This window comes from Penaeus japonicus, unplaced genomic scaffold (genome assembly GCF_977035675.1).
Source record: "Penaeus japonicus unplaced genomic scaffold, GWHDUDI00000001_assembly GWHDUDI00000003, whole genome shotgun sequence".
NCBI classification, from domain to species: Eukaryota; Metazoa; Arthropoda; class Malacostraca; order Decapoda; family Penaeidae; genus Penaeus; species Penaeus japonicus.
The window spans coordinates 11,466,735-11,483,755 of record NW_028234405.1 but is presented as its reverse complement, the minus strand read 5'-3'; the positions used below and the strand labels follow the sequence as shown (position 1 = coordinate 11,483,755).

The 17,021-nt window shown below is 38.3% G+C and overlaps 1 protein-coding gene across 1 annotated transcript in view; it reads left to right on the top strand.

The window, feature by feature from the left end:
- Window positions 1-17,003, top strand: part of fliI (FLII actin remodeling protein) — a 17,949-nt gene extending 946 nt beyond the window's left edge. Inside the window, exons 2-14 of the mRNA XM_043020222.2 lie at window positions 1,033-1,143; window positions 1,909-2,147; window positions 2,412-2,573; window positions 2,870-3,090; window positions 3,360-3,576; window positions 3,845-4,101; window positions 7,006-7,186; window positions 7,415-7,661; window positions 7,801-7,986; window positions 9,762-11,339; window positions 11,482-11,646; window positions 12,153-12,266; window positions 16,550-17,003. Of these exons, the coding sequence (XP_042876156.2) occupies window positions 1,033-1,143; window positions 1,909-2,147; window positions 2,412-2,573; window positions 2,870-3,090; window positions 3,360-3,576; window positions 3,845-4,101; window positions 7,006-7,186; window positions 7,415-7,661; window positions 7,801-7,986; window positions 9,762-11,339; window positions 11,482-11,646; window positions 12,153-12,266; window positions 16,550-16,684 (3,813 nt within the window). The 3' untranslated portion in view covers window positions 16,685-17,003. The remainder of the gene's footprint in view (window positions 1-1,032; window positions 1,144-1,908; window positions 2,148-2,411; window positions 2,574-2,869; window positions 3,091-3,359; window positions 3,577-3,844; window positions 4,102-7,005; window positions 7,187-7,414; window positions 7,662-7,800; window positions 7,987-9,761; window positions 11,340-11,481; window positions 11,647-12,152; window positions 12,267-16,549) is intronic.
- Window positions 17,004-17,021: the final 18 nt, after the last annotated feature.

Below are 17,021 nucleotides of genomic sequence, written 5' to 3'. Positions count from 1 at the left end.
ACCTAAAAATTTGTTAGTAATTTGAAATTTATAAACAATGATTCAAAATTACCAGTTGGAAATTAATGTTCCTGAAATGTCTGTGACTTGAAATATTTATTTTTTCACACATACATTTATGCTTACTCATATTTAATATATATATATACCTATGCAAAAATAGATTTATATTTCATACCCAGTCTCCCACGGATAAACGGTTTCTGCTCATTTGGAGGAATCTATCATAATAAAATACTTATTGCAATATGGATCTTTAGTTCTTTTATGATCTTCATATTCCTTTCTTATTTATCTTTCTAATGGAAATATTCTTGTTGTCTTCAATCCTAGATCTATGTGGACAACTGTTTTTGAATTTAGTTCTTGCTGTTATCATATGTTAGTTTTATTGGTTCCCTTATAGACTATACTGAAATTTTAGTATTTAGTATATATAAAGACTAATCAATTATGTTCAAAGTATATTGACATACAGAAATGTGGAATAGGTTCCTTATCTAGATGTTAGTTAAAATATTTCTATAAGGAAGGCGCTGGAATGGCATTGCTTAGGCAAGGTCGGTAGCACTAGTACTAAAATCATGCAAGGGCAGTCTTATCCTCAAACAAGGGAGTCCCTGATGTGAAGCCAGGTCATTAGGTATAAGAATTAGTGAATATGTAGCAAAATGTCCTCATGTTCTTATAAGTAGACTGGTGTATTTTAGAATGTGATGTTTATATTTAGGTTAAGAAATCTAATAGATCATAAAGAATTTGATTGAGATGCTTAAAGAAGAACATATGTTCAGGCATTTGGTAATGATATATCTAAAACTTAGAAGAAGAGCTAGAAGATGCTGGGATAGTATATTATATTATGATTTTAATTGAGCATCTTCCCTAGAGTATCTTATAGTGTTGCCATGAATCCATTATCCAGTAAAATAGAAACAGCAAACTAATGAATACTGATAGTAATGATAAAAGGTAGTGGTAAGTAATTCATAAGATCTTTAACTGAATAGTGAAAAACATTCAAAATTCCAGAACACAGGCATTCCTCGCAGCATCAAGGAGATGTCAAGTCTCCGATGGCTGCGAGTCAACAGCGCCGGGATAGATGCTGTCCCAGAGGAGGTCAGCAATCTTCAGAAGCTGGTAAGAATGAAGATTGTTCTGTCACTAATAATGATGTAAGCTTTAACCCCTTCAACATGAGGACGTGTATACTGCGTCCTCGCAGCGCTCGCGTCAAACCCGAGGACGCGCATACTACGTCATGGCTCAGTTCTGGTGGAATTGAGTTTTCTTTCTTCCGGATACTGTACGAGATCTTTCAGAATAGAGGTCGGATATGATACAATATATTACTTTACTTTCATTATTATTACATAAGAGTGGGATTTGCTTATACCAGGGAGGCATTGATGGGCCCTGCTAGCAATCATTTTATTATTTATTTATGGAACATTATGTAAAAATATAAAACATATTATGATTAGTTTACCATACTATTTCAATCGTTTTCTTTGGTCATCTGAGTGAGGCCTCTCACCAAGGTCACTCTTTCCATCTTCCTCCCAACCTATATAAATAACTTGTCACATGCATATGTTATATAACACATGGTGATTATGTTGAGGTTTTGGCTTTAAACTTGTAGAGGTTTTGGCTTAAAACTTGTCATATTCATTAGCGACGTTTAAAATTTGGCGCGCGCCGGCAGCTCGGATACGGCATGAAGAGCGTTTTCTACTGCCCATAGTGAAGGGGTCAAGGTTTTTTAAATCAGTCATATGAGACCCTTATAACTATTAAAGCATTGATAGAAATAATGATGTGAGTTAGTGATGGTGGAACTGTGAATAGACACTAACTAGATTGAACCTAGTGTCATGTACATGAGACCTTTACTACTTGCAGGAGCATCTCTCCCTGAAGAACAACAATATTGAGAAGTTGTATGGAGCTGTGACGAGCCTTCCTTGCTTGAGGTCACTTAATGTCCGCCACAACAAACTCCAGAAGATGGGCGTTCCCAAGGACCTGTTCCAGATGGATGACCTCACCACCCTAGACTTTTCGCACAACAAGCTGACAGAGATTCCTGAAGGGCTGGAAGAGGCCAAGTCGCTACTTGTCCTCAATCTGTCGGATAACATGTAAGGTGGCTCACTTTGATGGTTGGCTGAGTCTGTGTGTGTGTGGGTGTGGTTGTTTGGGTGATTTTATTGATTTATTTTTTTCTCTCTCCTTTCCTTTTCTTACTCATATTGTTTTTTTGATTTACTTTGTTTCTTCCTCCATTATTGTCCCATGCTATTATCTCATGTATTTTTTATTGTTATTTCTGCTGTATAAGATGTTTTGCCCTTTCTATCTTATATGAAGAATATCTCGGATGATAATGACCCTCTGTTTTACAGGATTGAGGAAATTCCAGCACAAGTATTCGTGAACTGCACAGACTTGCTGTACTTAAATGTAGGAGACAACAACTTGGAGACCTTCCCTCCACAGATTAGGCGACTGGTACATCTACAGACTCTTATCCTGAACAATAATCCCTTGACCCATTTCCAGTTCAGGTGGGTAGGATCTTACTCTTGTATTAGTGCATTATGAACATATCTTTCAAATTTGGTTTGTTGGTTGTAATTGTAATTTGATTGGTGGGATCAGAGATTTTTGGTGGGATAGTAGGGTAGTATTATCTTACAAGTTTTATCTGTTAGACTGTTTAAATACCAATGTGAAACATTTACGTCAGATGAGTTCACATATTATCCATACTTCTTCTTTGAAACTACAGTCATGCATCACATATTTTTAAGATTGATTTCTCCTTTTAACCCCTGCTCCCCCTCCCTGTTTTATATTGCAGGCAGCTCCCATCTCTGGTTGCTCTGCAGACGCTACACATGCGTAAAACACAGAGGTCTCCCTCAAACCTGCCTGCCAACATAGAAGCCCTTACTAATCTTGCTGATGTCGATCTGTCGCACAATGACCTGCAGAAGATCCCAGACTGCATCTTTACCCTCCGCAACATTAAACGTCTGAATATGTCAGACAACAGCATCAGTGAGATCTCAGGATCAATTGGTAAGTACAAGAATTTTTTTTTATTTTGGTTATTATTATAATTTTTATTACTAATTATGAATAATTTATTATTGATTATTAGTTATCAGTTAGGAAAGGGAAGGTTGTTATTGATAAATTCATTTTAGATCTTATCTAAAATGATTGAGCTTGTTTGTGTGACCCTCTCAGAAACTTAACATTCCATGATATCTTGTGTATTCTAAACTACCTCCCTAAGTCAGCCAACTCATGACCTTGTAAAATTGATTACCACTTTGCATTTTCAGACACCTGGAGCCGGCTAGAGGTGCTGAACCTGTGCCGCAACAATCTGACAGCTCTGCCCTCACAGATCTGCAAGTTGGAGAGCCTGCGCCGCCTGATGGTCAATGAGAACCAGTTGGATTTCGAGGGCATTCCGTCTGGCATTGGGAAGATAGTCGCCCTGGAGGTGTTCTCTGCCGCGCACAATCGTCTGGAAATGATTCCTGAGGGGCTTTGCAGGTGAATCTCTCTCTTTTGCCCCCCCTTTTTTTCTTCTTTTTTTCTCTTTTTTTTAGGTATTTATTTGTTGAAAATTGGCTTCTTTTATTTGTTATTGTTTGATTACATTTTCTACAATAAGATACTCATCCATTAAGTAGAGTATGCTAGATTAGGATAGAAAAGATTGGTGAGAGGCCAGGCATAGGATAGAAAAGCAGAGACAGGAGTGCTTGCTATAGTAACACCAATCATACATCCTCTCATGAACCATTACTCTTTTGAACAGATGCCCAAACCTGAAGAAGCTGATCCTGAACAGCAACCGGCTGGTCACTCTTCCTGAGACCATCCACTGCATTAATGAGACCCTGGAGCAGCTAGAGTTAGCCGACAATCCTGAGATGGTGTGGCCTCCCAAGCCCCGTGGTATGGCTCAGGGATCGGGAGTGGCCTTCTACAACATCGACTTCTCCCTCCAGGCCCAGCTCCGGAATGCAGGGGCACAGGCAGCCCAGCTTGCAGCCACTCTTGCACAACAGCAAGGTAGGGATTATCCTTGTGTATGTGTATGGGCATTTGGGTTGGTGGGCATATGTTAGCTTCCGAATTCTCCTTCTTGAAAATAGATTTATTATGGAAAAGAGAGTGATTATTCAAATGAGAAGGCTTTGACTTTGGATTAGGTTTTTAATAATCATGGTTACTGTTAGGATCTTTCCACTTATGCCCATTTTTGGTACAGAATGAAGGAGAATCAAAAACATCTTGGCTACTTTTGATATAATACTACTTGAGGAAATGCATATTATTTTTGTTTTGTAAGTCATACCAGGTTCAATATGTCACTTTAAAATGCTGTGCAGTTGTCACTCTATGTGCGAATTTAACCAACCATAGTCTGATTATCTTTTTTATAGTTTGCCTCTTACCAAGCTCATTACTAAATTCATATGAATGACATGAATAGTTTATCATCATGAGTAGAAAATAAAAAACAGAGATCCTTTGCAAACTTACATGTTTATATAAGGGATTTGGGCATCTGCAATATTCATTAGTTAGCTATTATCACTAATGATTGAACTATGAGCAGCAATTTTATGAAAATATTGGCATGAAAAGAAGAACATGTCTGTAAGGCAAATATCACTTTACCGTGTTGTTAATATGGCAGAAAAAAAACACTATACACAAAATAGATTTATTGAAAATGAGATAACAATTTCAAGATCCATCTAGATCCCATCTTCAGGTCAGACCTGAAGATGAGATCCAGATGGATCTTGAAATTGTAGTCTCAATTTTAGTAAATCTATTTTGTGTATAGTGTTTTTTTCTGCCAAGAACATGTCTTTTCATCATGCTATTTATTTATCTTAATACACTCATTTGAATATTGATGTGAGAATTTTGTATTTTTTTTTGTCCATCCATGATTGTTATAGATGTAACTGATAATTTTTCAATCAACATAAATTGTGAATTATATGTAATTTTATATGGGTTTGATCAGCAGTGAAATATTTGACATGACCAAAGTTTTTTTCTAACAAAGCCAGTAGAATAGAAGGCTTCTGTTAATTAAATGTTACTTTAGTCACTGTGAAAAGTATTCAAAACCTGAAAGGGAGAGTGTGTCAAAAGTAATATCAATTGACAAAGATTTAGCTTATTGAACTAATGTATTGAGCTGGTTCTATCTTACTGGTGCTGCAGTTGTATATGGTGTGATATACTAGGAGAAGGTTAACATGTGGCTGTTATATTTTCTTAGGTCCTTTCTTCTTAGAGAACTTCTTTGGTATGTGGTTTTCTATTGATATCTTAAATGCACTTTGATATATTTTTGTGGCACACATAACTGATCTAATTTTTATTAGATATTTTGTTTTGCAAAGAAATGAATTTTTGTAGGAAAGATTTTTTTTTGCTGTGCACAGTTTTGTTTTACATCAATATAGACATGGAATGAAAAAAAAGTTTTGCATTTTTCTCTCTCTCTCGCTCTCTCTTTCTCTCTCACTCAAAAAAGCCTAAACCCTACATAATTATAATTTCTAAATGAAAGACAATGATTGGTTATTTTGGGTATGTGGTTTCATATAAACCTGTTAACACCAAGTGACGTGATATCACGTCATGTGGTGGCAACACTTGCTACTGGGGATGCGATATCACATCATGGCATTGTTTATGGCTGGCACGCTGGGTGATCATGCACGCAGAGGATGCCTGCATCCAGAGCGGGTGAATAGCCCAAGATGCACTTGAAATACCCTGGCTTTAAGTGTGAGCGGAGTTAAAACCATCTTAACGTTATGGTGGTAACATCTTGGGTACATTTTCATACATTTTATTGCACACATACTTAATCTACTTTTTAATAGATATTTCATTTTACAATTTACATAGTCATCAAGTTCCTTAGAGATTTTCATTCTCTCTCTTTTCTTCCTTACATAGCACTGTTTCTTACATCACCAGAGACTGAACCTAATTCACACTTTTTTCCACTTAAAATCAAGTTAGATCCCTAAATATATCTTGTTCATGAATAAGAGACAATGATTAGATTTAGAATTTTTATATTTCTCCTATTTATAAGGTGTTGGAAGGTGTCATCATCTCAAGGCCTACGCTTTTAAACTGCTTGCTTTTTGTCAGCCCATTGCAGCCTGTTATGAATGATGAAATTAGTGTTTAGTGAAAGATGATGTACAATGAATAGAAACTAAAGATGTTTTATTTAGGATGAATTGCTACATTTTTTTTATGATTGTGTAGTTTACATAAAAGTAAATAGAGCAGGAGAATGCAATGTGAGCGAAGATGGCTCAGTTTTTATATTCGTATCCAGTCCTTCCTCCCATATTTTTTTTTCTGCTCTTGATTTTAAAGTATACATAGATAAGTGAATATATGTAGAAGCACTCTCACTAATGTATTTTCTCTTGTAACAGTTAAAAGGAAAGCATAGAGGTTTCTGAAATGATGAAACATAGTTGGGAGAAAGTATTGCTATGGAATAGTTATGTTTTTGTGTATTTAGACCTTTTATAAAAAAATAATAATAATAATTGTTTTGTTTTAGATGAAACTTGGTGTTTCAAGTTTCTCTTTTGCACTTTTTAGAAACTCAGTTAGGGCATCGATTATGATATTGTAGAATATTCTAATAGTTTTTAATGCATAACACATGTTGGCTATATCAACATTATAGAATGTATAAACCGTCTTCCATTTCTGTAAAACCTTAACTATAGAATTAATACCTTTAACTAAAACTTGTTTACTGGTTAAGATAAATCACCTAAACAAGCTATTATCGTAATTCCTTTGACTGTGGAATGTAGGACAGTGTTTTTCGTGTAGTATTCACCATGCAAGATTTTACTCAGTCAAATGTATGAACACATAAATGTCAACCTTGCTTTGATACCACAACAGGAACACCCAAAGACCCCATTGCTCGCAAAAAGAGGCTCAGGCAGTTCCGCAAAGACCAGAAGGACCAGCAAGATGACAAGCAGGAGAAGATCCTCAAGGGCATGAAGGAGATTGCCAAAGACGAAGAGAAGCAGAAGCAAAAGGACAAGATGACAGAAGAGAGGAGCCAGGAGGTTAAAACGTATGAGATGATTTTTCTTTTGTACTTTGATAGTTCTCTGAACTTTGGACTGAATATGATGTGTATTTCTGTGTTATGCACAGGCTTAGTGCAAGAGTTGGTAAAGTTTTATGAGAACTTGATCTGGTAAAATTTCATAGTTTTCATGATAAAAGTAAGAATGAAAAAAAAGTTTTTAAGGAGAATTATTGCAATATGTACTATTACTTTCTTTTCCTGCAACAACAGGCAAAAACGATGGGATGAGGCCTTGGAGCGTCCACCCCTAAACTACCAGGAGTTCTTTGATGAAGATGTAGGCCAGATCCCAGGAATTACGATCTGGGAAATTGAAAACTTTCTGCCAAACCAGATTGAGGAATCGGTCTATGGCAAGTTCTATGAAGGGGATTGCTACATCATCCTCAAGACTGACATGGACGACTCTCAGAATCTTGAGTGGAAGATCTTTTTCTGGATTGGTGAGAAGTCTACGGTAAGGGTTGAGTTTTGGTATTATTCTTAATTATTTTCAGGGTGATTTCTGCACCATAATGTCCTGAATTTTCTTCTGTGAAGTGTGTTTATTACTTCTTTTAAAAAATCTTTATTCAATTTGTTTTTTCCTCCACCAGTTGGACAAGAAGGCCTGTTCTGCCATCCATGCTGTCAACCTGCGCAACTACCTGGGAGCTCAAGGTCGCACACACAGAGAGGAGCAAGCAGACGAGTCGGATGAGTTCCTGGGTCTGTTCGACCATGACATCACATATATTGAGGGCGGGAGAACAGCCTCTGGATTCTTCACGGTGGAGGAGATGGTTAGTAGTTTAATCCAGGATGACAAATATATCGTTTTAGATCATGTTGAGATGTGAGAGCATTAGGCTGAGTATTTGGAGGAGCTGTTTGATGGTTAGCATAGATGTGAGTGGTGTTGTGATCCCAGTGTCTGATCTCCTATTCAGGGAGGATCACCTACCCTGCCAATTTTGTGAGGCAATCTCCAAACTGAAGGGTGGTAAAGCAGTTGGTATTTGCAGCATCCTTGCTGAACTTTTGAAGTCTGGTGGTAAACCCATGGCTTGTGGATTGCAGGCTGTCCTGTCTGCTATCTGTTGATGGATATAGAAATTCCACCTTTGAAGGGGAAAGGGGATAATTGGGACTGCACCAATCTGGATTCACTCTTGGCAAATCCACAATAGACCAAATCCTTGAACTTCCAATCAAACTAGATCACCATTGGGAGTTTAGGCTTGGGCCTGAGATTATTGACAATGATTATTGGATTAATAGCAAGCCCGATGGAGAACCTGCTCAGTTAGTACGTATTTGTGGCAAAGACATTGAAGTTACACATTTCACTAAAACCTAGACTCTATCCTATGCCATGGAGGCTTTTCTTGATGGCTTTTAGAACAATTCCTTGCATGGAATTAACCCTATGACGACGGTGCGTCACACTCGTGTGACACAGCTAAACTCCCGATGCCGGGGCGTCATGCCAGTGTGACGATTTCAATGCAATATTGCAATCGCCCGGCTTAGGGGTTTTCGCATAGCGCGTGCCCCGTCGGGAAAGGGTTAAGGAGACAACCTTTGATAGAAGAGACCCACAACTATATTGAGGAAATAGAGATGGGCCATGCCTCTGCATGGAGGTTCACTAAGAGGGACCATTGTGACTGGAAGCAGAGGGTGGATGTGGCAGTGCACCCTCCTTGGCATCAGCCCCAGTGATTGATTGATTGATTGATATGGAACTAAGATAAACTCAATAACGTTAACATCATTTGCATGATAAATGTTGTCATATAAATATAAATCTTAGCATAAAAGGATAGTTTTTTAGTTATTTGAAGGAAATAGAAATTAACATATTTTTTTAACTTCAATGGTAAAACATACAACATTTGATATAGCGATTTCAGAGTCATATGTCAAACTTTTTGTGTATGTATATTATATCATGTCTTGAATAACAAACAAACAAACCAGTGTTCTCTTGAACTTCTCATTTTATGTCATTTATTGCACACCAGAAGAATAATCAGTTACCTTAATTATACAGTTTATGGTTCTAAGGATGTATCAAATATATATGAATATGGTTGACAGGTTGACTCAGATTACAACATAGGTTTGCTATTCATTGTTTGAAGTATGACTTTAGTGTTGAAGTGGAAGTATTAATGTATTCATGACGGAGTGATCATTTGCCTAATGCTGCTCCTGTTGTGAAGATAACGAGTGCACACAGCCTCCATGTGCGAGATCTTTTCAGGCGTAATGCTGAAACTAGCTCCATGACAGTCATAATACTTCATGACTGTGATCTCACATCAACTGTGAGCAGATTCCAGTGTTGCATCATATACACATTGATACCTGGCTGCAATGGGTTAAGTCCCTTAAAAGTCCAGATCACACATTAGTTGCATACCTTACATTGCCATTTTGATAAGATAGTTGTATGTGCAGTTTATAAACATATCAGTGTGATTGTTTGGGTGTATGTTTATAGAAATTCTTATATTCTAATAGAATTTTAATGTATTTTTAAAAGTATGTAATAATTATTTTTCATCCCTAGGATTATCCAATTCGCCTGTATCGCATCTTCCCAACACACACTGGTATCCACCTAGAAACTGTGGCTTGCTGTGTGGAGTCCCTGGACCCACGCCATGTTTTCCTCCTGGACGACGGCAAGGTGATCTATGTGTGGCAGGGGAGCAAGGCCAAGAAGACCGTAACCACGAAGACCCGACTGTGTGCAGAGAAGATGAGCAAAGAGGAGCGCAAGAACCTGGCTGAAATCCACACGCTGGTCCAGGGGAAAGAGCACCCAGAGTGGCCACAGTTCTGGCAGGCACTGGGACTTGATGAAGGAGAGGAGGAGGAAATAGAATTGGAGGAGCACGTTGATCCCTCATTTACCCCAGTGGTGCCAAGGCTCTACCAAGTTGGCCTGGGTATGGGCTACCTAGAGTTACCACAGGTTGAGATTCCAGAAGGGAAGTTGGTCCAGAAGCTTCTGAGGACGAAGAACGTCTACATTTTGGATTGTTACTGTGATGTCTTTGTGTGGATTGGACGCAAATCTACCAGGTTAGTGCGTGCAGCTGCTCTGAAGCTGTCGCAAGAGCTGCTGAAGATGATTGTACGTCCTGATCACGCTGCAACCACTCTTGTGAAGGAGGGAACAGAACCACAAGTGTTCAAAACCAAATTTACTGGCTGGACAGATGTTATTGATGTTGATTTCACAAGAACTGCAGATTCTGTCAGAAAGACTGGAGCTAATCTCAAGGACTGGTGTGCCAAGCAGGAAACTAAGGTAGATCTAAGTGCATTATTTACACCTCGACAGCAGCCAATGTCTCTGGAGGAAGCACAACAGTGTATGGATGAATGGAATGATGATCTGGACTCTATGGATGCTTTTGTGTTGGAGGGCAAGAAGTTTGTCAAGCTGCCTGAAAACGAACTTGGACACTTCTACTCTGGGGAGTGCTATGTGTTCCTCTGCCGCTACTGGGTGCCAGGAGAGCCTCCAGAAGATGACAAAGAAGAAGAGACGGAGCCCGAGGACGACTTCCAGTGTGTTGTCTACTTCTGGCAGGGACGACAGGCCTCAAACATGGGTTGGCTCACTTTTACCTTCAGTCTCCAGAAGAAATTTGAGGCACTCTTTGGTGATAAGCTTGAGGTCTCAAGGATGCACCAGCAACAGGAGGTTGTGAAGTTCATGGCTCACTTCAAGAGGAAGTTTGTCATCCACTCTGGCAGGCGCAGGCAGGATAGGCAGCAGGCCAAGCCAGAGGAAGAGGAGAAAGCAGCAGAACCAAAGCCAAATGAACAGAAGCCTGTGAGACCAAAGCCAAAGCCCAGGCCTCCACCACCAGTCGAGGAACCCCCAAAACCCAAGCCAGAGCTCTTCCACATGCGGTCCAATGGGTCTCCACTCTTCACTCGATGCATCCAGATCGAACCCAATGCTGCCTCACTTAATTCAGAATTCTGCTACATCCTCAAAGTACCTTTCGGACAGGATGACGACAGCGGCATTGTGTACGTCTGGCTTGGAGAGAAGAGCGATGAGGAGGAAGGCCGCTTAGGAGAGGAAATCGCACAAGAGATGTACGATCCAGAGAAATACAGTCTGCAGGTCAGTACTTTCTGATGTGGCCTCTTTTTACATGCTTTTATATATTGTGAGTTCATATTTGTTGTTTTATACTTTGAAAAGGCCAAATTGTATGAGATCAAGAGTTGTTATTCCTCTCACACTCCATCGACTGTAATTTAAGGTTGTAAGAGAGGGAGAAGAACCAGAGAACTTCTTCTGGATTGGCATCGGAGGGAGGAAGCCATATGACAAGGATGCAGCCTACATGCGTCACACCAGGCTCTTCCGGTGCTCCAATGAGAAAGGCTACTTTGCTGTTTCTGAGAAGTGCTCAGATTTCTGTCAGGTACTATGTTAACACTTTAAGAAAAGGAAAAGAAATATAAAAAGGAAGGAACAAAAAATATGTATATAAATTTTGTTATGTAATATTTAAATTTAGTTAAATCTTAGTTTTGCATGTTATAGTAAAATATAGTAGAAATTATTCTATAATAGGCCATTCTTGTTGAATCCTGTTTTTTATTCATGACAGACTTCTGGTTGTATTGTTCTGTTCATTATTCATTGTAAATGGTAGTGTGTTGTACTGCTATGGTTCTAGTTACTTATATTTTGCTTTTTCTTTTCTTTCAAATTTGATAGATTCTATTTATTATTAGTGAAACTGTACATTATATACATAAAACTTTTTTGTATTTTGTTTATTTTCATTTGTTAGTAATATTTATTATATGTTTAACTATTTTAACACATACTTAGATACTAATATTTAAACTTAGCATTCTTTCCAGGAAGCATTTAGATCAACTTGTTATATATTCTAAATGCTCTTTTTTGTTGACTTCATAGGATGACTTGGCAGATGATGACACCATGATCTTAGATGATGGTGGTAATGTCTTCCTTTGGCTTGGCTCGAAGGCTTCGGACGTCGAAATTAAACTTGCCCTTAAGTCTGCACAGGTGAGTTTCTATAAAATGTTTGTAGCATTAACCCCTTCATGCTGAATGATGTGACGTTCACGTCATAGCTTGGCTGGTCTTCCTGCTGGGTGATGTGAATGTCTTGTCATGGCTCATCACGCTAGTTGTAGTAGCTAGTCACTGCCTCAGTGTACAAAAAGCCCCCTTACTGTGAAATACAACGGTGAGATGACCAGATGCAGACAAGTTGACCTTTGCGAGACAGGCCATATCTTATGTTCAGCCTGGGCAGGGAATATTTGGATGTTTTTTATTACTTTCTAGACTTATGGTTTGATATATGAATCAGTTTGATATATTAAGATACTAATTACCATTTGGTATGATGCCCTAGTTAGACAACTGAAGGAATAGCTTGTATTTTGAACTCAAAAATGCAGTGCAAAGGTCACCTAACCCAAAAGAGTTAATAGTACTAATATATTTTTAATATTTTTGCATTCCAATTTTTCCTTTTAGAGACTTTTCCTTTATAATTTATTATGATATTGTTAGGTTCAGAACTTGTTTGAATCAAACAGAATATTGACTGGATGTCTGTTGTTTCCTCATTTCTCTCCTCTGCTTTTTATATTTAACCCATTCCCGACGGGGGATTTCTAGCCTAGAATGTCCAAATGCCGGGGCGTTCGAATTATTAGGCCTAAATCAATTGAATGGCCGGCACAATACTGTGCCGCCCGGCAACTGGGCTTTTGAATGCGCGGTACACATGCTGTACCACCCGTCCTGTGTGGGTTAATAAGAGGAAAATCATAAGCATGTAAGACAGATGGAGTCAGTCAGTACATTATTTAGTTACCATTTGTTCAAGTAACATGGAGAGTTTAGTTAGATGCTTAAATCACTTCTACAGTTGAACTTTATATTCCTTTATCTATTTTTTTATTGCTTTTGTGAATTTAGAAAACCTTGACTACAGAAGAGTAATTGATTTCATGATCCAGTCATTCAATTTTGTATCTATTGTGTAACATTTACAGACACAAGTTTATACTTTGAAAGAACATGGCACATTGCACTTTTTCTGTCCTCTTTTATCTGTATCTCCATCTCTCGGTTAAACCTGAACACACTAGCCTAAAGGTTTCCTAATAGGAAAACACAAAGTCCCTTGATAGGTAGACTTGAGTTTTCTATGGAGAATGTTGAAGGCTAGCAGGAAAGTGCTCATTTGCCTAATGAAAATAATTAGTTTCAATATTTGATTTTGTCTTTAGCAGTACCACCCGAAACTGTTTATATATTGTAGAAGACCTTTCAAAACCTGATTTCTTGGAAATATTCAGGAACTATTGCAATTTACATTTCACAGTACATGGGTCATATAAAGATTGTTAGGTTGTGAAGTTCAAATGAGACTAATATTCTCTATTGTTTAGATTTTCTCTGTTTTGACTAATGATATGCAATTCATAGCGACATAAACTTTCATTTTAGTGTGGCAGTTGTATTTATTCTTTGTATGTGTGGATGATGTATTATTAGATATTTCAAGAATAATTCGTCTTGCTCTGTACCATATTCAAGGGCACACCCTAGGCCCACAATGCAAGTGATATGGGGTTGGCCTCTGGTCATCCCTGATTCAACCAGGGCTGCAAAATTTGCAAAAGTGCAGATTTTGTTTTAATAGTTGGTTCTATTAACCCACACAGGACGGGTGGTACAGCATGTGTACCGCGCATTCAAAAGCCCAGTGGCCGGGCGGCACAGTATTGTGCCAGCCATTCAATTGATTTAGGCCTAATAATTCGAACGCCCCGGCATTTGGACATTCAAGGCTAGAATTCCCCCGTCGTGGATGGGTTAAAACAAAACATGTAGATAGCTAATCACATCACAAATCATTGATAGCACATTACTTTGCTGATCACACACACACACACACACACACACACACACACACACACACACACACACACACACACACACACACACACACACACACACACACACACACACACACACACACACACACACACACACACACACACACACACACACACACACACACACACACACACACACACACTGCAGCAAAAAGGCAGAACGCATTAACTCCAAAATCCATGTTTTGAGAAAATCGATGTTAAAGGTTTGGCTGCATGTATATTTACTCCTATCATTGTTATCGATATACAAAACTGACCATACCTTTATTGACATTCAGACACCATGATGGATGTACCAAATTCGTCTTTAAATGACGATTCCACAGATACCAAATTCATAAAAATCGCATTTTTGGAGTTAATGCGTTCTGCCTTTTCACTGCAGCACACACACACACACACACACACACACACACACACACACACACACACACACACACACACACACACACACACACACACACACACACACACACACACACACACACACACACACTCACACACTCACACACTCACACACTCACACACTCACACACTCACACACTCACACACTCACACACTCACACACTCACACACTCACACACTCACACACTCACACACTCACACACTCACACACTCACACACTCACACACTCACACACTCACACACTCACACACTCACACACTCACACACTCACACACTCACACACTCACACACTCACTCAAAAAAAAGTGAAAAAGTGAATATAGACCACCAAATAGTCAACATCCTGATGATTTTTTCAAAAGTTGGCAGCCCTGTGACAAAAAAGCACCTTGTGAGATCAAAAGAAATGGCACTTCAGAGGCGAGCCCACTACAAGTCATAATCATCAAGATCACTTAGTAGGGACAATCTCCTCAATGCAGTATTCTTATTCACAATGAATGATTCCCTTCAATGATTCAAGTAGAATGTATTTCATGTATACAATGTTGGAAATAATCTTGTTGTGCATCTTCAGGTGGCTGAAATCTTGGAAATCTTTTGTAGAAGTTTTAGCAATGTCAGTGGTAAAGTGGTATAGCATCTCCGTGATTTTATAATTTGGGAATTGATAGTTACAGAAAGAAAAATACTACAAAATAGAGTAAATGTTTGACTTCATAAAGCCATTTCATGGACTAGGTGGTTGTTACGTAGGATGATCCTTGAAACTGTTGTTGGGCACTCCCTTGCAATACAAATTTCCCATAAATGTGCAATAGCCTGGCAGCAGCATGAGTGGCACAAGTTGTTTGTCAAGTGTATGAGACTTTAAAGTTTAAAAGTATATATAATAATGCTCATTATTGGGCTGTGACAGTAGTCAAGTAAAAATCCATTATAAAGGATGAAGTTTTATTAGTGATGCTATGTTTGTTAATCCATTGATAGCGGATGGCATGATTTGCTGTCAAAGCAGCATCGGTCATAAACGCGGATGGCACCGTGCCATACAACATAAACCCGCCACATGACTGTATAAATATTTTATTAACACTGCAGCCAATGGATTAAATTTCAATTCACTTTCATTTCATTATGAGATTTGAAATCCTGTTATTTGTAGAACATTGATGCTTGTATAGCCATTTAATTTGGCACATGGGTTACGAATATGATAAGTATGTCATGTTGCAAGGCTGGTTTCCATTGCTGTTTTTTTTTAATTGATATGAACTTTAATTTATCCATGAGTGTCATGCCATTCAAATATTCTGAAGTGAATGACATATACTATATTCTCTTGACATGGCAATTTTTTCAATGGTCAACCATTCTAATAATTATCATTACATTTGCATGAGTTTTAGACCTGTAAATAAAGGCAAGAGCAAGCAAAGCATATGAATATATAGTGTGTGAGATATTCAACAACTTAGCATTCTTAAAACATGTAAAATAAAAAATACATAATTAATAATCCTTTAATTACAGCATAAACAACACATTTTTGTGAATGAAATATGTTAACCCAATGACGACGGTGCGTCACACCCGTGTGACACAGCCAAAAACTCCCGTGCCGGGGCGTCATGCGATAGTGACGATTTCAATGCAATATTGCAATCGCCCGGCATATGGGACTTCGCGTAGAAAGTGCACCCGTCGGGAAAGGGTTAATAATAAATTTTGGAGTCTTACTCATTATGTATACAATGTGAAAAACCCAAGTAATAGATTTTCAGTTGACAATTTTGGGGAGCCCAGTTATGCTATGCAAGACTTTTTTTTTTTTCTTTTTTTTTTAATGAGACAGTGAATGGAAATATCCAAGGTAGCCAGTATTCTTAACATATATATTCCCCATCTCCCTTCACTTTAAAAATGTGATCTTTAATTTTCCTGTATAACTTTTTCTCCCAGGTCTATGTGCAGAACTTGAGAGTGAAGCAACCCGAACTACCCAGAAAACTGCTGTGCACATTTAAGGGGAAAGAATCGAAGAAATTCACCAGGTGCTTCCACGGCTGGGGAGAGTTCAAGTCGACACGAGAGTAAACCAACAGACGAGAGAGAGAGGCACATCTGCATAGGTTTAGATGGTCTCTATTGTGTGGTAGTGAGTGCCTTCCAAAATTGCTTTCATTACATGTGCTTGAGATCCTACTAGTCTTCCTCTTTTATTTTTAAACATTAATTTCACTCTTATTTAATTTTATCAGAGAATGTTTGAGCCACACTTTTCTTTTATGGCGCACAAGTTCTGACAATTGTAGCAGAGCACTTGTTTGAAAGGAAATCGGCTCAAAACAAGGTATTTTATCTTCTAAATTATAGATGGAAAGTATTTGTTGTGTACAATAAATAATTTTATGTATGTGAGGCTTTTTATTGG